The sequence below is a fragment of the Rattus norvegicus genome, chromosome 13, assembly GCF_021556685.1.
Source record: "Rattus norvegicus strain SHRSP/BbbUtx chromosome 13, alternate assembly SHRSP_T2T, whole genome shotgun sequence".
Classification (NCBI taxonomy): Eukaryota; Metazoa; Chordata; class Mammalia; order Rodentia; family Muridae; genus Rattus; species Rattus norvegicus.
In genome coordinates this window covers 94,510,056-94,529,816 of record NC_141546.1, presented here as the reverse complement: position 1 = coordinate 94,529,816, position 19,761 = coordinate 94,510,056, and the positions used below count along the sequence as shown (strand labels likewise).

General features: G+C 49.3%; 1 protein-coding gene across 3 annotated transcripts in view; it reads left to right on the top strand.

The window, feature by feature from the left end:
* Positions 1-2,504: 2,504 nt before the first annotated feature.
* The window catches only part of Coq8a (coenzyme Q8A), a 28,856-nt gene continuing 11,599 nt past the window's right edge, over positions 2,505-19,761 (top strand). The window contains exons 1-4 of one of the 3 annotated variants that reach the window (XM_087581270.1): positions 2,505-2,562; positions 15,444-15,629; positions 18,523-18,936; positions 19,186-19,252. In XM_087581270.1, the coding sequence (XP_087437396.1) occupies positions 15,453-15,629; positions 18,523-18,936; positions 19,186-19,252 (658 nt within the window). In that variant the 5' untranslated portion in view covers positions 2,505-2,562; positions 15,444-15,452. The other 2 variants (NM_001429620.1, NM_001013185.1) reach the window with 2 other exon arrangements.

Here is a 19,761-nt window from a genome sequence, read left to right as displayed (position 1 = left end):
ACAGTATAAACCCCTTTGTTCTCACTTCTTTACTTGCAAATGTTCATTGCAGTGAGACCCATCGGTTGGCTTTGAGGCCTCTGGCTTCTCCTACACTATCAGTACTGGATTCTCATCGGGACTCCTCTTGCATATCCTGTTGTTGCCCTGTCATGGAGATCCTGCAGCTTTGGATCTGCAGGACTGGCCCCTTCATACACTTCAACACTTCATTGATGGGGTAGATGTTGGGGTGGACCAACTCAGAGCCCTGAATCCGGGCCTGGGTGGTTGCTGAGCTGGTCAGCCCAGCAGCTTTCCACACCCACACCACTAGGGTGAGCTCTCCAGCATTGTTCCTGCCAATGGTGCAGCTGGCAAGGGGCAGGGCCACCGCTTCTACTCTCATGACAGTACTGCTCAGGTGTCTTTTTTTTTTTTTTCTTTTTTTTCGGAGCTGGGGACCGAACCCAGGGCCTTGCGCTCGCTAGGCAAGTGCTCTACCGCTGAGCTAAATCCCCAACCCCCTACTCAGGTGTCTTAGTTAGGGTTTTACTGCTGTGACCAGACACCATGACCAAGGCCACTCTTATAAAGGACAACATTTAATTGGGGCTGGCTTACAGGCTTACAGGTTCAGAGGTTCAGTCTATTACCATTATGGCAGGAAGCATGGCTGCATCCAGGAAGAAATGATTCTGGAGAAGGAGCTTAGAGTTCTACATCTTGATCTGAAGGTCACTAGGAGAAGACTACCATCTTCCAGGCAGCTAGGAGGAGGGTCTCAAAGCCCACCTCTACAGTGACCACCCAACAAGGCCACGCCTACTCCAACAAGGCCACACCTCCTAATAGTGCCATTCTCTGGGTCAAGCATATTCAAACCACATAGGACAAGGTTCATGGCTTGCTCTCATCTGGTGAGGGACAGGGCAAGCTCTCCCTCTCTCATGAACCTATCCCTCCTACTACGGGTGGCAAGGGGCATTTTGGGGGGTGGGGTATGTCTCCTTCCCTCATGCTACCACAGGGCAGACAAGTGGTAGGGCCAGCTCTCCCATTCTCATGCCCTTGGGGCTGGCTCCATGTGAAGCCCAGGTAAGGTACTGGATTCATTCTCCCTATTGCTGCAGCCAATGAAGTTCAGGGCCTAAATACGTTAAATTTTCATTTGCTCACTTCTTGCTTTTGAAGTACTCCTTGATGACATCCCTGGCCTAAGATTCTCTCCTACTATGGTTCTGGGCTATGGCTGAAATCGAATCTTGACCACATCTGGGCTTCTGCCTCCATGAGCTCCTCTCTGTGGTGGTTAGAAAAAGAGATACACATATCTTTCCTAATGTCTTTTTATTTTTGGAGACTTACAGAGACACATAACGTGAACCCCATACTTATCATTCTCCTTTTGTAAATACTGAGTCATAGCCCATCCCATTCAGTATGCCAGCCCTTTAGTATTTTGAAGCTAGTTCCATGCATCATATTACTTTTGTCTGCCAGTAATTTGGAATGCATCCACAAAACATAAAGACTCTTAAAAACGTAACCACAAAACTGTTTTCATATCTGAAAAGGAGCTCCCAGGAATTCTTAACTTGCAGTGATGAGGATTTCTCTCTCTCTTTTCCCTCCCTCTCTCGATGTGTGTATGTGTGTTTGATCAAAAGAGAAATGTTTTTAACTATAATAAAATAGGCCATATTCTTCCAAGGAATAAGACCCAAATCATATCAATCTGACGAAAACGGAAAATAAACCATGGGAGAGGATAGCAGTTGTCTTAGGTATGTTAGAGGGAAGCTGGCCCGGCATTGCTGGGTAAAAAGGGCTGAGCTGGCATGGAAGCATCTTGGAAAGGCTCGAAGGCTAGGTATTTCCTCCCATTCGGTACAAAGGTGGCATGGTCCTGTCGCAATCCTATCTTCTCTGGGTAAGCAATCCCAGCGGGCTGTTATGTGTCAACAGAGGGACTTGAGAGCACTCCTGGGGCTGTTTTTCACCTTGTAAATGGATCCTTGTTTTGTATTGGCGCTCATAATAAGCAAGCACGATTAGTCTAAATACAAAGCTGGAGGGTTTAGAACTTTGTGGTGTCAGCGCCATAACACTTCCTCAGTCCAAATACATTTTGAGGAACCCAGGCAGAAGCCCTCACTACAGGGCAAAACCCCAGCCTCGTCTAGGCCCTGGGGTGGGGGTGGGGGTCCTTTGTGATCGCAGCAAAACATCTGAGGTCCTCCCGTCCAGGCTCCTAGGAGGCTAAGCTAGAGTCGGTACAGAGCTGACCGGCACATGGCGGCCTCGTAAACTCTTGCCAATCCTCAAGATGCACACGCAGAACAACAACAAGACTTCACTTCAACCCTGGAGAAAAGACAGCGAACAGGCAGATTAGGGACTTCTCTGCGTCTCATTGGTTGCCGTCATTCCACCCTCAGTCCCTATTGGCTGTGAGCCGCGCACGCGGCGAGCACGCTCCCACTACGTCCTGTGGCACTGGGGCAGCTAACAGCGGCTCAGCCAATGGGAGAGCTCGGAGGCGGAGCAAGCGGAGCGCGGCTTGCGCACGCGGGCCAGAAGGTAAACAGAACTGGAGCGTGTGGGGTTCGCTCGCAGCAGGGCGAGCAAGCGGAGGCGTTGTGTTGCTGACGGAGGAGCCTACCTTCCTGCAGCCCGGTAAGGCTGCCGCCTGCCGGCCCGCTGCTAGTCTCAGAACCCCGGGGTTCATTCTAACACGTTCAAGTGACAGAGTGCGGCCTGGGTTGCAAGTTTCCCTTTCAGCCAAGGAGCCTCAGGGCCAGGTTACGGTGCAGCCCTTTCCCGTCCCGGATCTGGCTCAGGGAGCGGAGGGTTGCGCGTGACGCCGTGGGTTCCTGGGGGCGCCCGGAGCCCTCTTAGCGGGCCTGTGCGTCGTCCACGCACGTGCTTGCCTTTCTCCCAGTGTTTCTGAGTTCCCAGACCCTCGAACTGTGCATCGGGCTCTGGCTGCAGTTCGTGTCAGAACTAGACTATATGTTCAGGCCAGCTGTTGGGTTTCATGAAGGTTGGGGTGAAGTCAGGGAAGAAGTTCCTTCCCTTTTTCCTTTTCTTCGTTTCTTTTTGGTCCTTCCTCTTGTTTTTTTTTTTTCAGACACTAGCAGTTTGGACAACTCCTGCATTCTCTGGCACAGAAGCTGTCACATAACACAGCCAAGCCACCTTCTGAGTGTGCGGGGACAGAGAATGCTGTAGGGGCGGGATTGGGTGCTGGGACCCTCCATTGGCTGGGCTTCCTGAAGGGGCAGAGGCTGTGTGCAGACATCCAATCTGGGTTGGGCTTGCAGCTCTGTAGAAAATTGATTTAGGCTAACTTGAACTTGATGTCTGGAACAGGATTCTGGAGCTGGGGTGTGTCAGGCCAACCTTCTTGCCGGAGGATTTGGACTAATGATCATGCCAGACATCTAGTTGTGCTATGGCGGGTGGCCATGCCGTCAGGGAGGCGGTTGGGAAATATTCGGAGTGAGGAAGGCACTTCTGAGAAGAGGGTAGAGGGGCTTGTTGTCTTACAAGAGCAGCACCTGTACGACTCCGAGGGTAGCTTTGGATGCTATATTTAGCTTTGTGAATAATGAAAACAGCTGGATTGTGATTATTTTGGGGCCAGGTGGCACGTAGGAAAAGTGAGGCAGTCTGCATTCTCTTTGGGCTAATGAACCACCTAAGACAGATCTTCCCAACTCCAAACTCTTTTTTTTTTTTTTTTTTTTTTTGGTTCTTTTTTTTTCGGAGCTGGGGACCGAACCCAGGGCCTTGCGCTTCCTAGGTAAGTGCTCTACCACTGAGCTAAATCCCCAGCCCCCTGAGGGCACACTTTTCTTAGCCACATATTTTGCTTAGACGTGTGTGTTGTAATGTGGAAGGAGAGCATGCCTGTGTCTGTGGGGAGTGTCTGGCTGCACACCACACATGTACATGCACACACATGCAGGTGTTTTGATGTAGTGTGTGCACATATACAGGTTGTAGAATTTATTTACATTTTTATAGTTAGTACCAGAAACCATGTCTTCTTTTGTGCAGAGCAAGAGGCTTTGCCTTTGGGTCTACGTTTTGCTTTCCATGAAACCCAGAATTTATTATTCAGTCCTAAAAATGATGGCTATCCAGAGGACATGAAAGATAAGACATCGGAAAAGAAAAATATCCCCAGCCTCTACAGTGAATTTGTATTTCTGTGGGAATGTGTCAGGATTCCGTAGCTGGGGGAGGGGGAACATTCCAAGTAGGGGTTTTCGGAGTGCCCTCTGTTAGCCACAGAAAAAGATATGGAAGGGAAATCACTTCCTTCTTAAGGAAGGTTTAATATTGGGAAGCTCACAAGTTGGCAGGATAATTTTCCAGTAAGAGTCACGGACACGAGTCATTATCTTTGTCAGTTGAAACTAGAGCTGTGTGCAAAATTAGACAGGAATATCAAAAGAGTTGCCTTGGTTTGGCAACTGGAAATGGTTTTAACATTCTTGTTAACAGTCAAGAACTGAGGAGAGCCAGTGGGGAAGGGGGGGGGTGAGCTCAAAGGTCCTGTTTCTTCTCTAGTTGCTTGTGTGATGGGATGGGCATGAAGGGGAGGGAGGGGCAGCCTATAAGTATAGGGTGACCCGTGTCACAGGTAGTGGAATCAGAGAGACCATAGGACTCAGCGTGTGGACTGAATATATACAGGTAGGATATATGGGTCAGTGTTCTAGATGGTGAAGAAGTTGTATAATGATGTCAGTACTGAAAATAGAGGTCATAAGAGAAGGAACTAGTTTGGGGGAAGGTGACAACAATGGGGCTGAGTGCCATTGGAACTATTTTATTCTAGCCTTTTTTTACTATGATATAATTTACATGTACTAAATTCACCCATTTCCCAAACAGTTGAAAAAACTGTATCTTAACCACTAGCACAGTTCCGTGTGTGCCTTGTACTGGGATGGGTGTGTGGTACAGATGTGGGTACCTCGAATCAGAGAGTCTACCTGGCCTGAGGATGGGGAGGCCTTGAATAGCTCATGGACAGAAGGAAGCAGCTCAGAAGACAGTACACAGTGGGGAGGCAGGAGGGCTAGGACCTGCTTGAGCTGGCTCAGCTGCAGAGTATGGAACAGGTGAGGAGAGGTTGCTGAAGGAGGTTGAGGGGAGAGTTGTGGGAATGAGTGAGGCTGACAGGAAGTGGAGGTAGGTCAAGGAGTCCCGCTGGCTTGCACTTCCAATGTCACAGGGGCAGTGGTGTGTGTGTGCGCGTGCGTGTGTGTGTGTGTGTGTGCACGCGCGCGCGCGCTCTTCCTAGGAGATCAGAGTGTGCAGGAACTTCCCTGTGTTTGGTGTAGGGAGGCTGGGCATGAGAGGAAGGGCTTATGTAAAAGGGGACATGCACAAGAAAGACTGGAAGAGAGTAGGGTCTGAGACGAGGGAACAAGAATTTGAAGGTGTGCATATCTGGTCACCTATTTCTAGAGTAGAGGGAGCAAAGGGGCTGTTACAGAGGGGGTAGGTCCTGAGGTATAGGAGCTAAATATAGGGGGAACAGGGAATCCTGTGGGGGTCTCTCTGTGTGTGTGTGTGTGTGTGTGTGTGTGTGTGTGTGTGTGTGTGCGCGCGCGTGCATGCGTGCATGCGTGTGCGTGTGTGTGTGTTTACAGCAGAGAGATGTCTCCCCATTTTCTACCTGTACACTGCACTGCACTGACTGGGCTTTTCCTGAGTTATGTAGACTCTCTGCTTGTACCTTTGTGAAGTCAGCCCAGAGCCTACCTCCCCTGCTGTTTTCGTAGAATGTCTACATGGGTTCTTCCTAATTCGTTTAAGAATTATTCCCTCCAGACCTGGTTAAATCTGAAAAGATCATTTCAGAAAGAGCTCTGTGTGGCCTCGTATCATCCTTTTTTTTTTTTTTTTTTTTTTTTGGTTCTTCTTTTTTCGGAGCTGGGGACCGAACCCAGGGCCTTGTGCTTCCTAGGCAAGCGCTCTGCCACTGAGCCAAATACCCAACCCTGCCTCCTATCATCCTTTACTCCAAGTATAGATACACTGTCTTGATTTACATGTGAGGAAGAGGGATACACTGGCCTCAGGAACAGAACCTGTGTCCTGGAGGTCATACATAGTTGGTATCTAAGCTGAAGCCAGAAACCCATCTTTGCTGTCTGTCTGTCTGTCTGTCAGCCTGTAGTTTAAGTGTCCAGGAACTAGAAGACCTGCTGTTCTCTGGGCTGGGCAATATGTCCTGGAGACTGTTCACATACAGTGCCAGGTGTGTGTTTGTTTCCAGTCTTGGCATGGAAAAGGGAGGCAGAACACATTGCTGATAGTTTGCCAGTGGTTGCCATTTGACATGCTCACAGACAACTCAGTTCTCTGAGAAAGTGGAAAGTGACTGAGTGGTCTCACTCCCTGAGGTGTTGGTAGCCACTGCCACCGTCGGGCATCAAAGGGCAGGCTGGGCATTGCTGTGGCCAGGTCTGTTGAGAATGTCCTTCTCTCATCTAGAATGTCCTGTGAATAGCCAGAGCAGACTAGCTTCCTGGGCAACAGCTGCCTGCTTTCCCCGCTCTCCCCCTTCCCTCTGGTAGGCAGGAATGGGGTGAATCTAGAAACACATGCTTGTGTCTGCAGACTCATGAAATCATGCAGCCTGACTCTCAAAAACTGCTTTTGAGCTGGGGGCTGGTGCCGTGCCCATGTCTGCATGTGTGTACTAGTGGGTAAGAGAGCATTTCCTTCTGCTCATCAGTGACGTGAGGAGTTCTGTGGGTGTTTATGTCCAGCATGTTTCCAAGGTGTTCTAAGCTGGCAGGCAGCATACCCAACACCTCTCTGGGGTGGTGCCCCATGCTACATTGCTAAATAAAGCACCCCGGTGAGGACCAACCTAGCACTGCCAGTCTCCCTGACTCAGAAGGGATCCTGGAATTTACAGGGAGAGCTTTTTTTTTTTTTTAAAGGTATTTTTAGTTATTTATGGTCTATACCAGTGTATCCGAATGGTCACAGCGTTCATAATCACGACAATAAATGGTTCTAGATACCCAGTGCATGCCATAAATACCTTAAATACTTTCATGCGAGGGATCTAGTCTATTCTCAAGTGCAGGTGAGAAAACTGAGGGACAGAGCTAAACTTATATAATTTAACTTGCAGGTTGGCAGGAGAGCCAGAGTTCAAACCAAGCGACTAATAGAGGTCTTAACCTTATTGCTGGGCCACTACCTGAGCCAAATACTTTTTAACACATATATTTTTAATATGTAGGTTTTTTTGAGATAGGAATTTGCTGTGTAGTTCAAACTGGTCTCAAACTCATGATCCATCTGCTTCAGTCTCCAGAGTGGTATGGAATTATAATATGTGCTACCAGGGCTACATCTGGCTGGGGTTCATGGTAACTGGTGTAGGGCAGACTGACCAGCCAGTGTGGCTCTCCAGTATTTGACCATTGTCCCGTAGTCAAGAAGTGCCTTGCATGAGGCTTGGGGCATCGGTCTGCTGCCTGCCTACCAGCAGACAACCCTGGCTCCGCTCTGTAGTAGTTCTCAGTGTTTGTCCAGCAGGGACTGATTAGAGAGACTGAATGTGAAGGAACGAAGTGTTAATGAGGTGGTGGATGTGTAAGAGCTCAAGCCGTGGACTGACAATGGCTTTTCTGTGTGGCGTGAGAAGGAGAATACAGGTGGTTTCTGTACAGGGAGTTGACATCTGTCCGACACGTCCTCCTGTTGTCACTCATGAGCAGCTCTAGGGAGGACTTCCCTTCCTAGGTAATCCAGTAAAAGGTGGTCTCCGGGCTCTGAATGGTGGGTCAAGTTCATTTGTTGATATCTGGAGATGAGGTTGATAGGGTGGGAGTCCTTGTCCCAGGACCATCCTCATTGGCCTGCTAGGAGACAATTTTGGTGATGTTCTGGAATAATTATGGTTATAGTTTGTTGTCTTAGAATTGGAGTCTACAAACTTCATCTTTGAAGGAAAGAACATAAGTATTTCGGGTTTTGTGGGCTAATTGGTCCCTCTTGCAAACAAACCATCAAGAAATGTGAATGAGCAGCTGTGGGAAGCACATAAGTGAATACACATGGTTGTGTTTCAGTGCAACTTCATTTATAAAAATGGGCAGTAGTGTTATCAGAGTGAGGGTCAGAGTTTATGCTTGGCTGCTTTAACGAGCCAGACTCAGCCACCCATCTTTGATAAGCCAAATTAAAAGAACAAAAATAACAGTGAAAATCAGAAAAAGGAGATTTCTTCAGTGGAAGAGACCCAGTGATCACCCCACCCCCATGTCCTGACCCCTTACATGAGGGGAGAGTATAAATAGGAATCGAGGCATATACTCAAACCATTCTGGTCAAGATGCGGTTCTGCCTGTCACTGTCTACTGCCTAGGCCCACACTCCTGCAACAGGGCTGACAAGTTGCAAATAAACATTTGAGAGAAAAGTTTCCCCCATGGGAGGCCCAGGTTTTAAGCCATTTTCTTTTCTTGGTGTATAATTCCCAGGAGGATTCTAAATCCTTGGGGTTCATTGTTTCCCAAGACGGCACAACCGCCTCTTGTAGAATACCCTCACTTCTTCCAGGCTTGCTGGTTGCTGTGAGAGTAGATATGGCCTGGAGTCTCATTGTGCTTACCCCAGGCCTTGAAGGACACTAGTCACCTTTGTCTCCCTGTTGAGAAAATACGGTCGCCGTACTTGTTATTTGATCTAAGTTAGAAATTCCAGAGTTTGTGTGTAGAGTTGGCACTCATTAACGGTTTCTACCTTCTGGTGCAGGGCCACTTGGGAGGAAGGAAGGGTCTGTGCCAAGTGATTTTCTCACCACCATTCTGAGAAGGGCAGCTGGACCTTATTCCCCAAAGTCAGATGCCTACATGCTATGCGCCTGGCAGCCAGTTAGGGGAGGTGTCTTCTGAAGACCAGGGCTGACCAAGGGCCCAGAGCTTTTTGGTCTGTCCCTTAACCTACTGTCCATTCTACCCTACATAGGTACTAGAAGGATATGGAATCTTTTTTTTTTTTTTGAAACTACATATTTGTGTGCTTACTTAAAACATTTTCTTCAACAACATATTTAAGGGGTTTCAAAAAACCACAGTTTTAATATTATTCAAATAATACATGTTCTCTGTACAGAAATTTAGAAAACAAATCTTTGAAGACTCTAACATCCCAGCAAAAGGCACATGCCTTTAAATGCTCTGTGATGACGTGTTTTCCCTCCAGGGAACACGCAGTATACTGTCTTTGTCAGTACTTTCTCTAGTGGTGTGTAAGTTGCCACATTGCTCCATCCTATCCAGATACCTGTTCACCCTGTTGATTGGTTTTTGTCAACTTGGCCGAGACCTGGGAAGAGCGAATCTTAAAAAATCCCCCTGAGATTGGCCTGTAGGCAGGTGTGGTATTGTCTTGATTTCTTCTTGATGTAGGAGGATCTGTCCACTGTGGTCAGTGCTACTCCTGGCCAGGTGGTCCTTCTGCCTTGTATAAGAAAGCAGGCTGAGCAAATCGTGAGGAGCAAGCCAGTAAGCAGAATCCATCCATGTCTCTGCTCCAGCTTTCTTCCTACTTTATTAGTTCGTGCCTTGGCTTCCTCAATGTTGGGCTGTGATTGGATATGTAAGACAGATAAACCTTTCCTCCCGTAGGTACTTTTAGCCATGGTGTCTTTAACACAACAATAGAAGATAATTTGGACACTCACTCACACACCCATCCTTAGAGCAGAATTACCGTATGCATCCACTTTAAAAGAATGTAGTTTGGGGGATTGGGACCAGATTTTGGGGGTGTAATCAGACAGATGGTCTAGGGAGAAGGGGCAGAGATTCTTGGTGTGGGTTCCTATGGGGACCCATGTAAGCAGAGGCCTGGCTCGGTGGTGACACCTACTGTTGCTTGCTGAAGGAAGAATAGGGGACTGTTCTCTTCCATTTCCTTTTTTTCTTCTATATCTAGTATTAAGTGTTAGCACTGTAGGACATTGCTTGACCTGCAGACAGAGGCCTGGGGTTCGGTGACTGAGGTCTATTACCAATGGTTGTTGACGTGTGACCTTTAGGCGAAGGGCAAATCTAATAAATGGGGATTTGAGGATTTTGGTTCTCAAGTTTGTTTACTCTAATGCATTCCTTCTGAGTCCTCGGAGGAAATAGTCCTTACATTCTTTCCTTTTTGTCAGAAAAGGAAATGTTAAGGATGTAATAGGACTTTTTATTTCCCTTAGAGGGTTGAAATCCACAGGCTTATGTCCAAAGGAAGAAGAAGGTTCCTCACTGGGACGGGGGCAAAGGCACTCACTAGCCTCCTGGGATCTCCCAGAGAGGAAGAACCTTTGAAGTGACAGCCCAGAGAGTTCTTGGCATTGGCTCTGGGGGTCACTGTCTTTGTATGATCCCTTCTGGTTTCCTTTTTTCAAGGTCTTGAAGGAATCATGGAGAATGGAGTATCAGAAGGGTTTGTGTAGTTGTAAAGCTAGGCTTCAGGAGACAGAAGCAGCAGGTGGAAGCTTTAGAAATGTCTTTCTGTGGAGGCTTTCAGCTTGGTCTGGGGTGCCAGCCCCCCCCCCCCATTTCCTTTCCCCTTTTCTGGAAGGACAAGGGCTCTCAAGGTTGGCACATGGCACCTTGTGGGAAACACAGAAGCCTGGGAGCATGGCAGTTGGTCTGTCTGTCAAGCCTTCCAGTTCCTTCTGCTGCAGACTGAAGCTGGAGCGGGGTTGCTTCTATTTGTGGGTCAAAGCTGCAGGAAGCTTTAACCATTTTCCTTGGCTTTCATCTCTCTCTGTATTTGGGCAGGCCTACGTTCCCTGGGCATGTTTGTCAGTCCTCAATTCCCCAGATAACTTCCAGCCAGGGTGTGGCTCCAGGAGGTGGCTCCGGAAGGTTTATTCAGGAAGGTTGGCAAATGATGGTCAGCAGGAAAACCTTCTAGAGCTTGGGGACATTGGCCTCTGGTCGGCCTGTGCCTCTTTCTGAGACTGCTCTGTGGCCAGGGGAAAGCTTCGTTCAGTGCAGTTCTGTCTTGTTTGAGACTGTCTTTATTTACTTTGCCAATACAAATTTAACATTAGGAACAGAAGAGGTGTGTAAGAGCCTGAGTCACCTGGCTGGTGGTGGCAGCACTGGGCCCATGCCTAGGCTCTGAAGATGGTATTTCACAAGGCAGGACCTCCTTTGTTTCTTCCTCCAGTGCCTCCCTGGTGAGGTGTTCATTATAGATGTGCTTACATGTGCTATGGGCACACGGCTAGACCCAGGGCCTGCAGGGACGAGCCAGGTACAGTGATATGCATGAAGGTTGCTGGCATAGTTCCTCACTCGCGTCCTCTCTGGGTACGAGCATCTACTCTCTTACACAGCTTTAGTTGAGGTTGTTGGATCTTTTGTTCCCCTCAGAGGAGAACATTTACTCAGAAACAGTGTCCCCAAACCAGCAGGGTACTGTTGTCAGGGCTGGTGGAGGGTAGGGAGGGTAGTGGGGCTGACATGCCCATGAGGGCTCGAATACTTGTCCATGAAATCATGGTGCTGGCATGGTTTGTGAGTCTGAAAGGGTTCCTGAGCTTTGATGTAAACTGTGATATAAATGCCTCCTAGCTCAGTGCCTGACGTGGTTGGTTGATTGTCAGTCACTGTGGGATTGTGGTGAATTGGGAATAGGGTCTTTAAGATTGAAAATCAGAAAGAGAAGAGGTGTGGAGAGCAGCTTCCTTCTGGTAGTCATTTGCTCCTCGCCTCCTCTTTGCCGAGGGAGGATAGACTCCTTGCAGAAAGCTGCCTGTGTTGATAAGGCTGTGAACGGTTGGTTCACTTTGTACTGTGAGGGAGGCCCAGTGTAACCTCTGTACAGTGGGTAAAAAATGTTTACTTAAGGGGGGTGGCCATGGACCAGCCACAGTAATTTTGAAGTCTACATGCTTGTAAAGAGTAGGCTGTGCTTGTTAGCAGGAACTGCCGACTTGAGGAAAGCAGAAATCTACAAGGGAATCTGGGGGTGCGCTATCTAGGGCAGGGCTGACTTGGCACCATTTTGAAATGCACTAGCATTTCATATATAACTGTTCAGGCAAGAAAGAAAGTATGACTCATTCTTCTTAATTAATTAAAACAATATTTTTAACTATGTGTGCCTGGCATGTGTACATATGCACTATGTACCTGCCTGGTGCTTATGGAGACCAGAAGAAGGGACCAGAGTCTCTAGAACTGGAGTTACTGATGGATCGAGCCACCATGAGGGCGCTGGGAACCACACCCGGGCCCTCTGCAAGAGCAGCCCTACTCTTAACCACTGAACTGTCTCCAGCCCCAACTTACTCATTCCAGTAAGATGACTTATTTGCCGTTTTGAAAGTAGGATGTGTGAAATAAAAAGGTTTGGAAAAGCGGTTGGGGATTTAGCTCAGTGGTAGAGTGCTTGCCTAGCAAGCCCAAGGCCCTGGGTTCGGTCCCCAGCCCTGGGGAAAAAATAAAGGTTTGGAAAATAACTGAAAAAGATAATTATTACTCACAGTTCCCAATGCAGAGACTTCATTTTCCCTTTTAAGAGTGTTTGCTTGTGTGTGTGTGTGTGTGTGTGTGTGTGTGTGTTTGTTTGTTTTAGTAGTGGACTTGTATGCGGGAAGGGAGTCAGTGTTGGTTTCTGGTGGGCCCCACAGTTGCCTTGTGGTTGTGTAAAGGACCTAAAATGGCTTTAAAGGTTAAACTCTTACTAGTACTAGTGCAGTGGGCCATGTAGGCCCACTCACCGGCTTTGTTCTTATAGAAGTTTAGTGTGTGGGTAGAGTAACTTAGATGGAAAGTTCAGGCAGAATTAGCGTCAGGCCTCAGGTCAAAGTCTGAACATCATGGGTCTAGGTGGGTGTTCTGGGGAGAGTCAGTGTCAGGCAGTAGACAGAGTGAGGTTTTGTCACTGCAGTGGTCACAGTCTGTGGGAGACTTGTGTCTTGACTTTTTAGGTGTGATTTAAAGATGGTCCAGGGTAAGGCTTGATTTTGGGGACTCCTGGGACATAATGATGGCTTTGGGGCCACTAGTAGGAGTGCTTTTCCGGTACAGATCTCCTTCAAAATCCAGCCACCCTTCCAGGCTCTCCAGGTCCCCGGTGGGAGGCCTGGGTATTGTCTAGACTTCAGGGTAGTGGACAGGATGTGTTAGTGTGTGTCGAGGGTGGTGGCTGCCGAGAGTCAGGAGCTCCTAACAGGCCTGCTTGACTCTGATTGCGCGCTGCCTTACCAGTACTGGCTGTTTGGTTTATGGGTTCATTCACTGTTTATGCCATTAAATCAGAGGGGTGCAGAGCAGAAACCTAGAGTGTGATGCGGTTGTTTTCTTTCTTTTTTTTTTTTTTCTTTTTTTTCGGAGCTGGGGACTGAACCCAGGGCCTTGCGCTTGCTAGGCAAGCACTCTACCACTGAGCTAAATCCCCAACCCCGATGCGGTTGTTTTCTAAACCTACTGGCTTAGACTGGAGGTTCAGCAAGCCGTGACTAAACAGTGCCTTCTCCTTGCAAGTCTGTCAGTCCAGTGTTTGAGGAGGCACAAAGCAGGCCAGGGCTGTCGTACCCTACCCTCAACCCCCAGGGCCACTGAGAAGTTGTTTGGTGACTTTGGCTACTTAGTGCCTTCTCCGATTCTGCTTTTCTCAGTGACAGATAGCCATGGATTGTTTATGAATATTAAGAGGTGCATAGAAAGTTTTAGCCCTGTGTGCTAACTGCTAGTATTTGAAGGGAAAGTTACTACCCAAGGGTACATTATAAACACAGCCTCATAGCTCCTGTTTGGTAGTGAGTTTGTGCTATAACAATTCTCCTTTTAAGGTCTTTAAAGACAGTGTGTCTGTGTGTAGGTGTGTACATACGATGCAGGTGCTGGCACAGGCCAGAGGCATCACTCCCTGCAGCTAGGCTGTTGTATGCCACTTGGTATGGATGCTGAGAACTGAGCTCAGGTTCTCTGTGAGGGCTGTCAGTACTCTTAACTGCTGAGTCCTCTCTCCACCCTCTTTTTTTTTTTTTTTTTTTTGGTTCTTTTTTTCGGAGCTGGGGACCGAACCAGGCCTTGCGCTTCCTAGGTAAGCGCTCTACCACTGAGCTAAATCCCCACCCCCCTCTCTCCACCCTCTTACACGTGTGCTCGCGCGCGCGCACACACACACACACACACACACTCTCACAGACACACGTGCACCCCAGTTCTACTTTTAAGTAAAGGTCTCTTTCTGTCATGCCTTGGGACTGAGCAGATTGCTGGAATCCTTGGAGTGACTAGGGCTGACATGCTCAGATGTCCCCTTGTTCTGGTCAGGACGCTTGCTAGTGCTCTTGTGTGCCCTTCCCCATCTGTGCCTCTCTCAGTTAATGGAGTGAAAGGTGGAATCCAGGTGCCCCTTTGACTGTCCTCTCTTCTGCTGTCTGTGAGTCAGGGTCCCTGCTCAGTTCATACCTTATGCAAGTCCCAGACTGAAGTGCCCTTCACATCCCTCTTTTGCATTTCTGGCTTTCTTGTCCCTGGGACTTAAAGTAGACTCCGTGTTCTTGACTGACCTGGCCTGCCCAGTTCGGCTCCCTGCCTTGGTCATGGTGCTGCTTGCAGTGGGATCTCTGGCTCTCCCTGATTTTCTTTTGCTTCCAGCATGTTAACAGGACTGATCTTAACCTATAAACATGCCTCAGGGGTAGTTAATGACCAACTAGGCCAGGCCCCAACCACACTGTGCACCCTGGGTCTCAGCATCTCTGACCCTGACCTACATTCAGAAACACTTTCCACTATGACCAGTGGAGAGGAAAAGGAGGCACACAGTAGAGGCAGGCAGCAGGCCTCCATAGTGGTGTATGTTCTTTTTCTTGCCCTGTGTGCCTTGTCTGCTGTTCTCAGGGGTGAATTGTAGCATGGAATCCCTGGTTGACCTGTGGCTCAGGGGAGTCCTCTCAGTACCTCAGTCTGAGAGTGGCTGCCTCCTGCTTCACGGGGCGATGCATCAATGATTTGAAAGAGGCAGGTACGCTCATGTATTAAGGCCTGGGGAGAGGTGCCACCATCATAAGGTCCTGCAGGGAACTGCTCAGGGAGGGGCTGTGTTTGCATCAGCCTCCCCTTGTGGTTCAGAAGGACAAGCCCTAGACTAGGAGTCAGTGCACATGCTAAGTCCTGGCTTGGCCACAGCACTGACTTCTGTGCCGAGGTGTTTCAGAGGTGTTCTGGAGCAGGTGAGGAAATGCTCAGACCTCGGTAAGTGCATGCAGTCCTGGTCATTGCCCTGCGCCCTGCTCCTCTCCTGTTGCCGCACTTCTCAATCGAAAGGGGAGATCATCAGAAAAACCTAACCATCAGTTTTGCTTTCTGCTCAGTCAGGACCTGGTCAGGGCGAGTACATCATTCTATGTCAGATGTGGTATCCCTTTCCTAATTTGGCCTCTTTTCTTCCAGCCCTGAAGGATGGCTGCTATGTTGGGGGATGCCATCATGGTGGCCAAAGGCCTTGCCAAGCTGACCCAGGCAGCTGTGGAAACTCACCTGCAGAACCTGGGCCTTGGTGGGGAGCTCATCCTGGCAGCCAGGGCCCTGCAGTCTACAGCTGTGGAGCAGATCAGCATGGTCTTTGGAAAGGTGCAGGTGAGAGGGCCCTTCCAGCAATGGCTGTGGGGAGCTGGTAGGCAGAGCCAGACTTGGAGCTCTCAGTGAGGTCAGGGAATGAACCAGGACACAGAAACCTGACATCCTGTGTTCTTGTAGATGAGACTGGAGCGCCCAGTGGCTACTGTGTCCTACTGTCATTTTAGCATAGGGTAGGACAGTGTGTGAGAAGACCAGGTTAAGAAGCTTAAATAACACTGTTTACTTCTCAGTTCTGGAGGCTGGGAAGACCAAGATTGAGGCTCTAGTAGGTTTGGCATCAAATAAGGGCCGATATTCTGGCTCTGTGCTCGTGATGTAATCATCTTCTATGTACTAGCATGCAGTGGGTTAGATTTCAAACATGCAGTCCACAGCAGGGCTCATGTGTAGGTCCGCCTCAGCCTTTGAAGGCTCCTCCTGTAGGCAGTGCTTCCTGGGCCTCAGCCAAGACCTGTTGTTTGCTGAAGGTGCTCCTTTCCAGAGTGGTGAGGGCAGTATCTCCCTCTCTCCCTCATGCTGCTGGGGCAAAGGTCCGGGAAACCTCAGCATCTTATATCAAGGGGGGGTTTTTAGGCCAAAGCAGCATCATAACAGACTCTGTGTATGTGTGTGTGTGTGTGTGTGTGTGTGTGTGTGTGTGTGTGTGTGTGTGTGAAACCTCAGCATCTTATATCAAGGCGGGGTTTTAGGCCAAAGCAGCATCATAACAGACTGTGTGTGTGTGTGTGTGCGCGCGCGCACGCGTGCGTGCATACCCTCGTGTGCCTGCATGCATTGCAGATTACCATGCCCTTTCTGTCCAGTGGCATGTTCTGCTGTCATACTCGGGCAGATCAGGTTTCTCTGTGAGGAAGCTGTTACTATAACAGAAGACAACAGACTGGGAGGCTTAACCAACAAGCTTTTGTTTTTTACTGTTCTGGATAAAGGTCTCATGCTTTTCTGGTTGCAAGGCTATCCCAGTCCCCAGCCTTGTCTCAGTTTTAGGGCCAGGAGTTGCAGGCCCCTCCTTCCTCCATAAGAGTGACACAGAATTCCTCACCCTATAGGTACCTCTGATTTTAAATCTTTATATCCTGTATTCTTGAGGTCCCTACTGCTCATGTGCTATGCGCTTATTTCTACCCATGATTTACATCAGGTGATAGGGTGAGAATTGTTGTCGTCCTGAAATTGAGGTTGGGTGGTGAGTAGGGGGGTGGTGATCCTGTAGAAAGCCTGGAAAGTGAGCTTGCTCCAATGCTCTTGGTCACTCCAAATTAAGACTGTATTCTAGACTGGCCTTCTCCACCAGTGTGTCAGCTCCCACCCAGGACTTCCTCCTGCCCTCACATTATATAGTCACTTGAGACAGAGACAGATAACTCACTGCCATGGGGGAGAACCCTGGCACAGTGGTCACCTGGGTTCTCCTCAGTCCCTAATACTTAGGTTCATGCTGCTTTTCTCTACCTTGGAGGTCTGGGGATTGCTCTGGGAATCCTGTATGCCTCTTACTTACACATTTCATCAGGTGCTTACAGTCGCTGGGGCCCTTTCAGGCACTAGGGGTCCTTTGGAACACCCAGCTACTGTATGTAAGAGCAGTCACACAAGACTAGGAGGTTCCCCGACTTTCAGCCTTCCCACCCCACACCCTTTTGAGTCATCACCAATAAACTTTTTAAAAAAACAAAACAAAACAACAACAACAACAAAAAAGACTAGGAGGTTATGGGAGTTGTGGGGCAGGAAGGGATTCTGACCTAGGCTCATTGTACCAGGCCTTCCCTGGCTGTAGAGAGGTCCCCAGGGCCCCAGTGTGCTGTGTTTCTTCTACTCTGGGACTTTGGGTAGCAGAGCTAGCCTTGGCTCTGGACCCCTGCTCTCCTGCCTATTGCTTTCTGCCCCTTATGGGTCACATCAGCTCTCAGTCTGTTTTGTGTTGCAAGGTGAGAGCAGCGCCCAGTCTACCCACTTCCTAGGAGAGCAGAGCTTTAGTCCCTAGGGCATCTCAAGGAGCTGACATGGGCTGCAGATCTCCCTGTGTGGCTGTATGACATGTGGGCAGCACGTAGGCCATGACATTTGCTCATATTTCATCTGGACCAGGGAACATGGCCATAGGTCTGCCTCCCCCTCTCTCTAGGACACAGTGCTATTTAATTATAGCCCTTACCAGCAGTTTCTGTGACCTTGAGTGTAACTCTGTCGCTGTCTGACAGTGGGAGCCCTATTTTCAGATGCAGAAGTCACTGAGAGTGGTTAGGAACTTGTTCAAGTTCATCCCAGGTTAAAAATTAGAATGAGTCTGGGCTTGAAGTTTGAACCTATAATGTACAAAGGAAACATGGGGTATCCTCTGCCTCTTTTCTCTGTATCTGACTGGCAAGGACAGCCAGGCTCTGACCGTGTCTGTTAACCATAGCTGCATGCTAGCTGATGGTGGGCTCTGTCTGCTGTGAGCTGATGGTGGGCTCTGTCTGCTGTGAGGAGCTGCTGCCCTGTGCTCCCACCCATGCTCTGCCTTTGTCACTTGCTGCTCTGTGACTTATGCTTCTGCAGGCTTTCCTCATCTGTCCTGGCTTCTCTCCTAACAGCCCCATGGGCTCAGTGCTGGCTCTGCTTTATAGAGGAGGAGTCTGTTGCTACAGCCATGGGCATCTTCCCTGGCCTTGGTTGGTCCTATAGCAGGGACCAGTGGTATATAGATTCCTGCCTGAGATCACACAGCAGGGTTCTAGAAGAAGCATGTGAGAGCTGTTTGCGGTCTCCTAGACTTTGAAGTGGACCTCAGGTCTTAGGCTGCATCAATCACCTTTGGAGGGTTAGAGAGGGCTGATTGGCAGTCACATGCAAGTATCCTCGCCAGACCAGTCCTGCCCCTCACACTGGCCTTTGTTCTCCTCAGGGTCAGGATAAGCATGAAGATTCATATGCCACTGAGAACTTCGAAGATCTGGAAGCCGAAGTTCAGTTCTCAACACCACAGGCAGCTGGAAGCTCCCCAGATTTCTCCACAGCCTCCTCCCTGGACCAGCCACTGTCTTCATCCCTGGGTCATGCCCACAGGGAGGGCCCAGCTCCTGCCTATGTTTCCAGTGGACCTTTCAGGGAAGCAGGGCTCTCTGGCCAGGCTACCTCTCCTCTGGGCAGAGTCAATGGAAGGCTCTTTGTAGATTGTAGAGACTTGTTCTTGGCCAACAGCATCCAGCGAAGATTCTTCCACCAGGACCAGGCCCCTGTGGGAGGCCTCACCGCTGAAGACATTGAAAAGGCCCGTCAGGCCAAGGCTCGCCCAGAGAGCAAGCCACACAAGCAGATGGTAGGCCTGAGAGGCATCACTGTTGGACTTGGGTGGTTTCTACTCCCAGTGAGGCTGGCGTTGACCCTCATTTTACCCCCTGCCAACACCCCTCCCCCACTGTGACTTTAGAAATACGTGGAAGTCTTTTTGTCCAGTGCTGCCAGCAGGGGTGGAGAGGGGAGGTGCACACAGCATGCACCTCAGGCTGTCTTGGCTCATTCGTTAGTTTTGTCAGTCCTATAGGCCTCTTTTGTTTTTTCCCTCCAGCTCAGTGAGCGGGCTCGGGAGCGGAAGGTGCCAGTTACCCGGATTGGGCGGTTGGCCAACTTTGGAGGTGAGGTGGTCATGTACCCTGTGCTGCCCCTCCTCTACTGCCCTGCCCTGTTTATCCTGTGAAGGTGGAGGTGGCCACTGTACATTAAGGTGGAAGTGATTGGGAATCCAGCTGTGCTGGCATTGGGTGGTATGTGGCAGTGTTGCCCATGAAGTAGCTGTTGAGGGTCTGTTTTCTCATGGGTTATGACCTGGTTCCTGGATTCCAGCCTCAGCTTGGCTTATCCCTGTGGCTGGTGTGTGGCTGTGCCTTGCCACGAGCTACAGCTTGGACTAGTTGGCCGGTCGTTCTTGAGCAGTCTTTGCTGGAAGGAGACATATCACGAGTACTGGCGCCTCACTGGGCCCTTTAGCTCCCTAGAGGACCTTTTGCTCTGGGACCAGCCATTTGGGGAACCTGTTTACCAGATCCCACAGTCTGTAACTGTTAGTGTGATTCTGACAGACTGTGGCCCTTTGCTGCCGACAGTTAAAGTCATTCAGTTTGCTTCAGGCTTGGAACTTCATCTG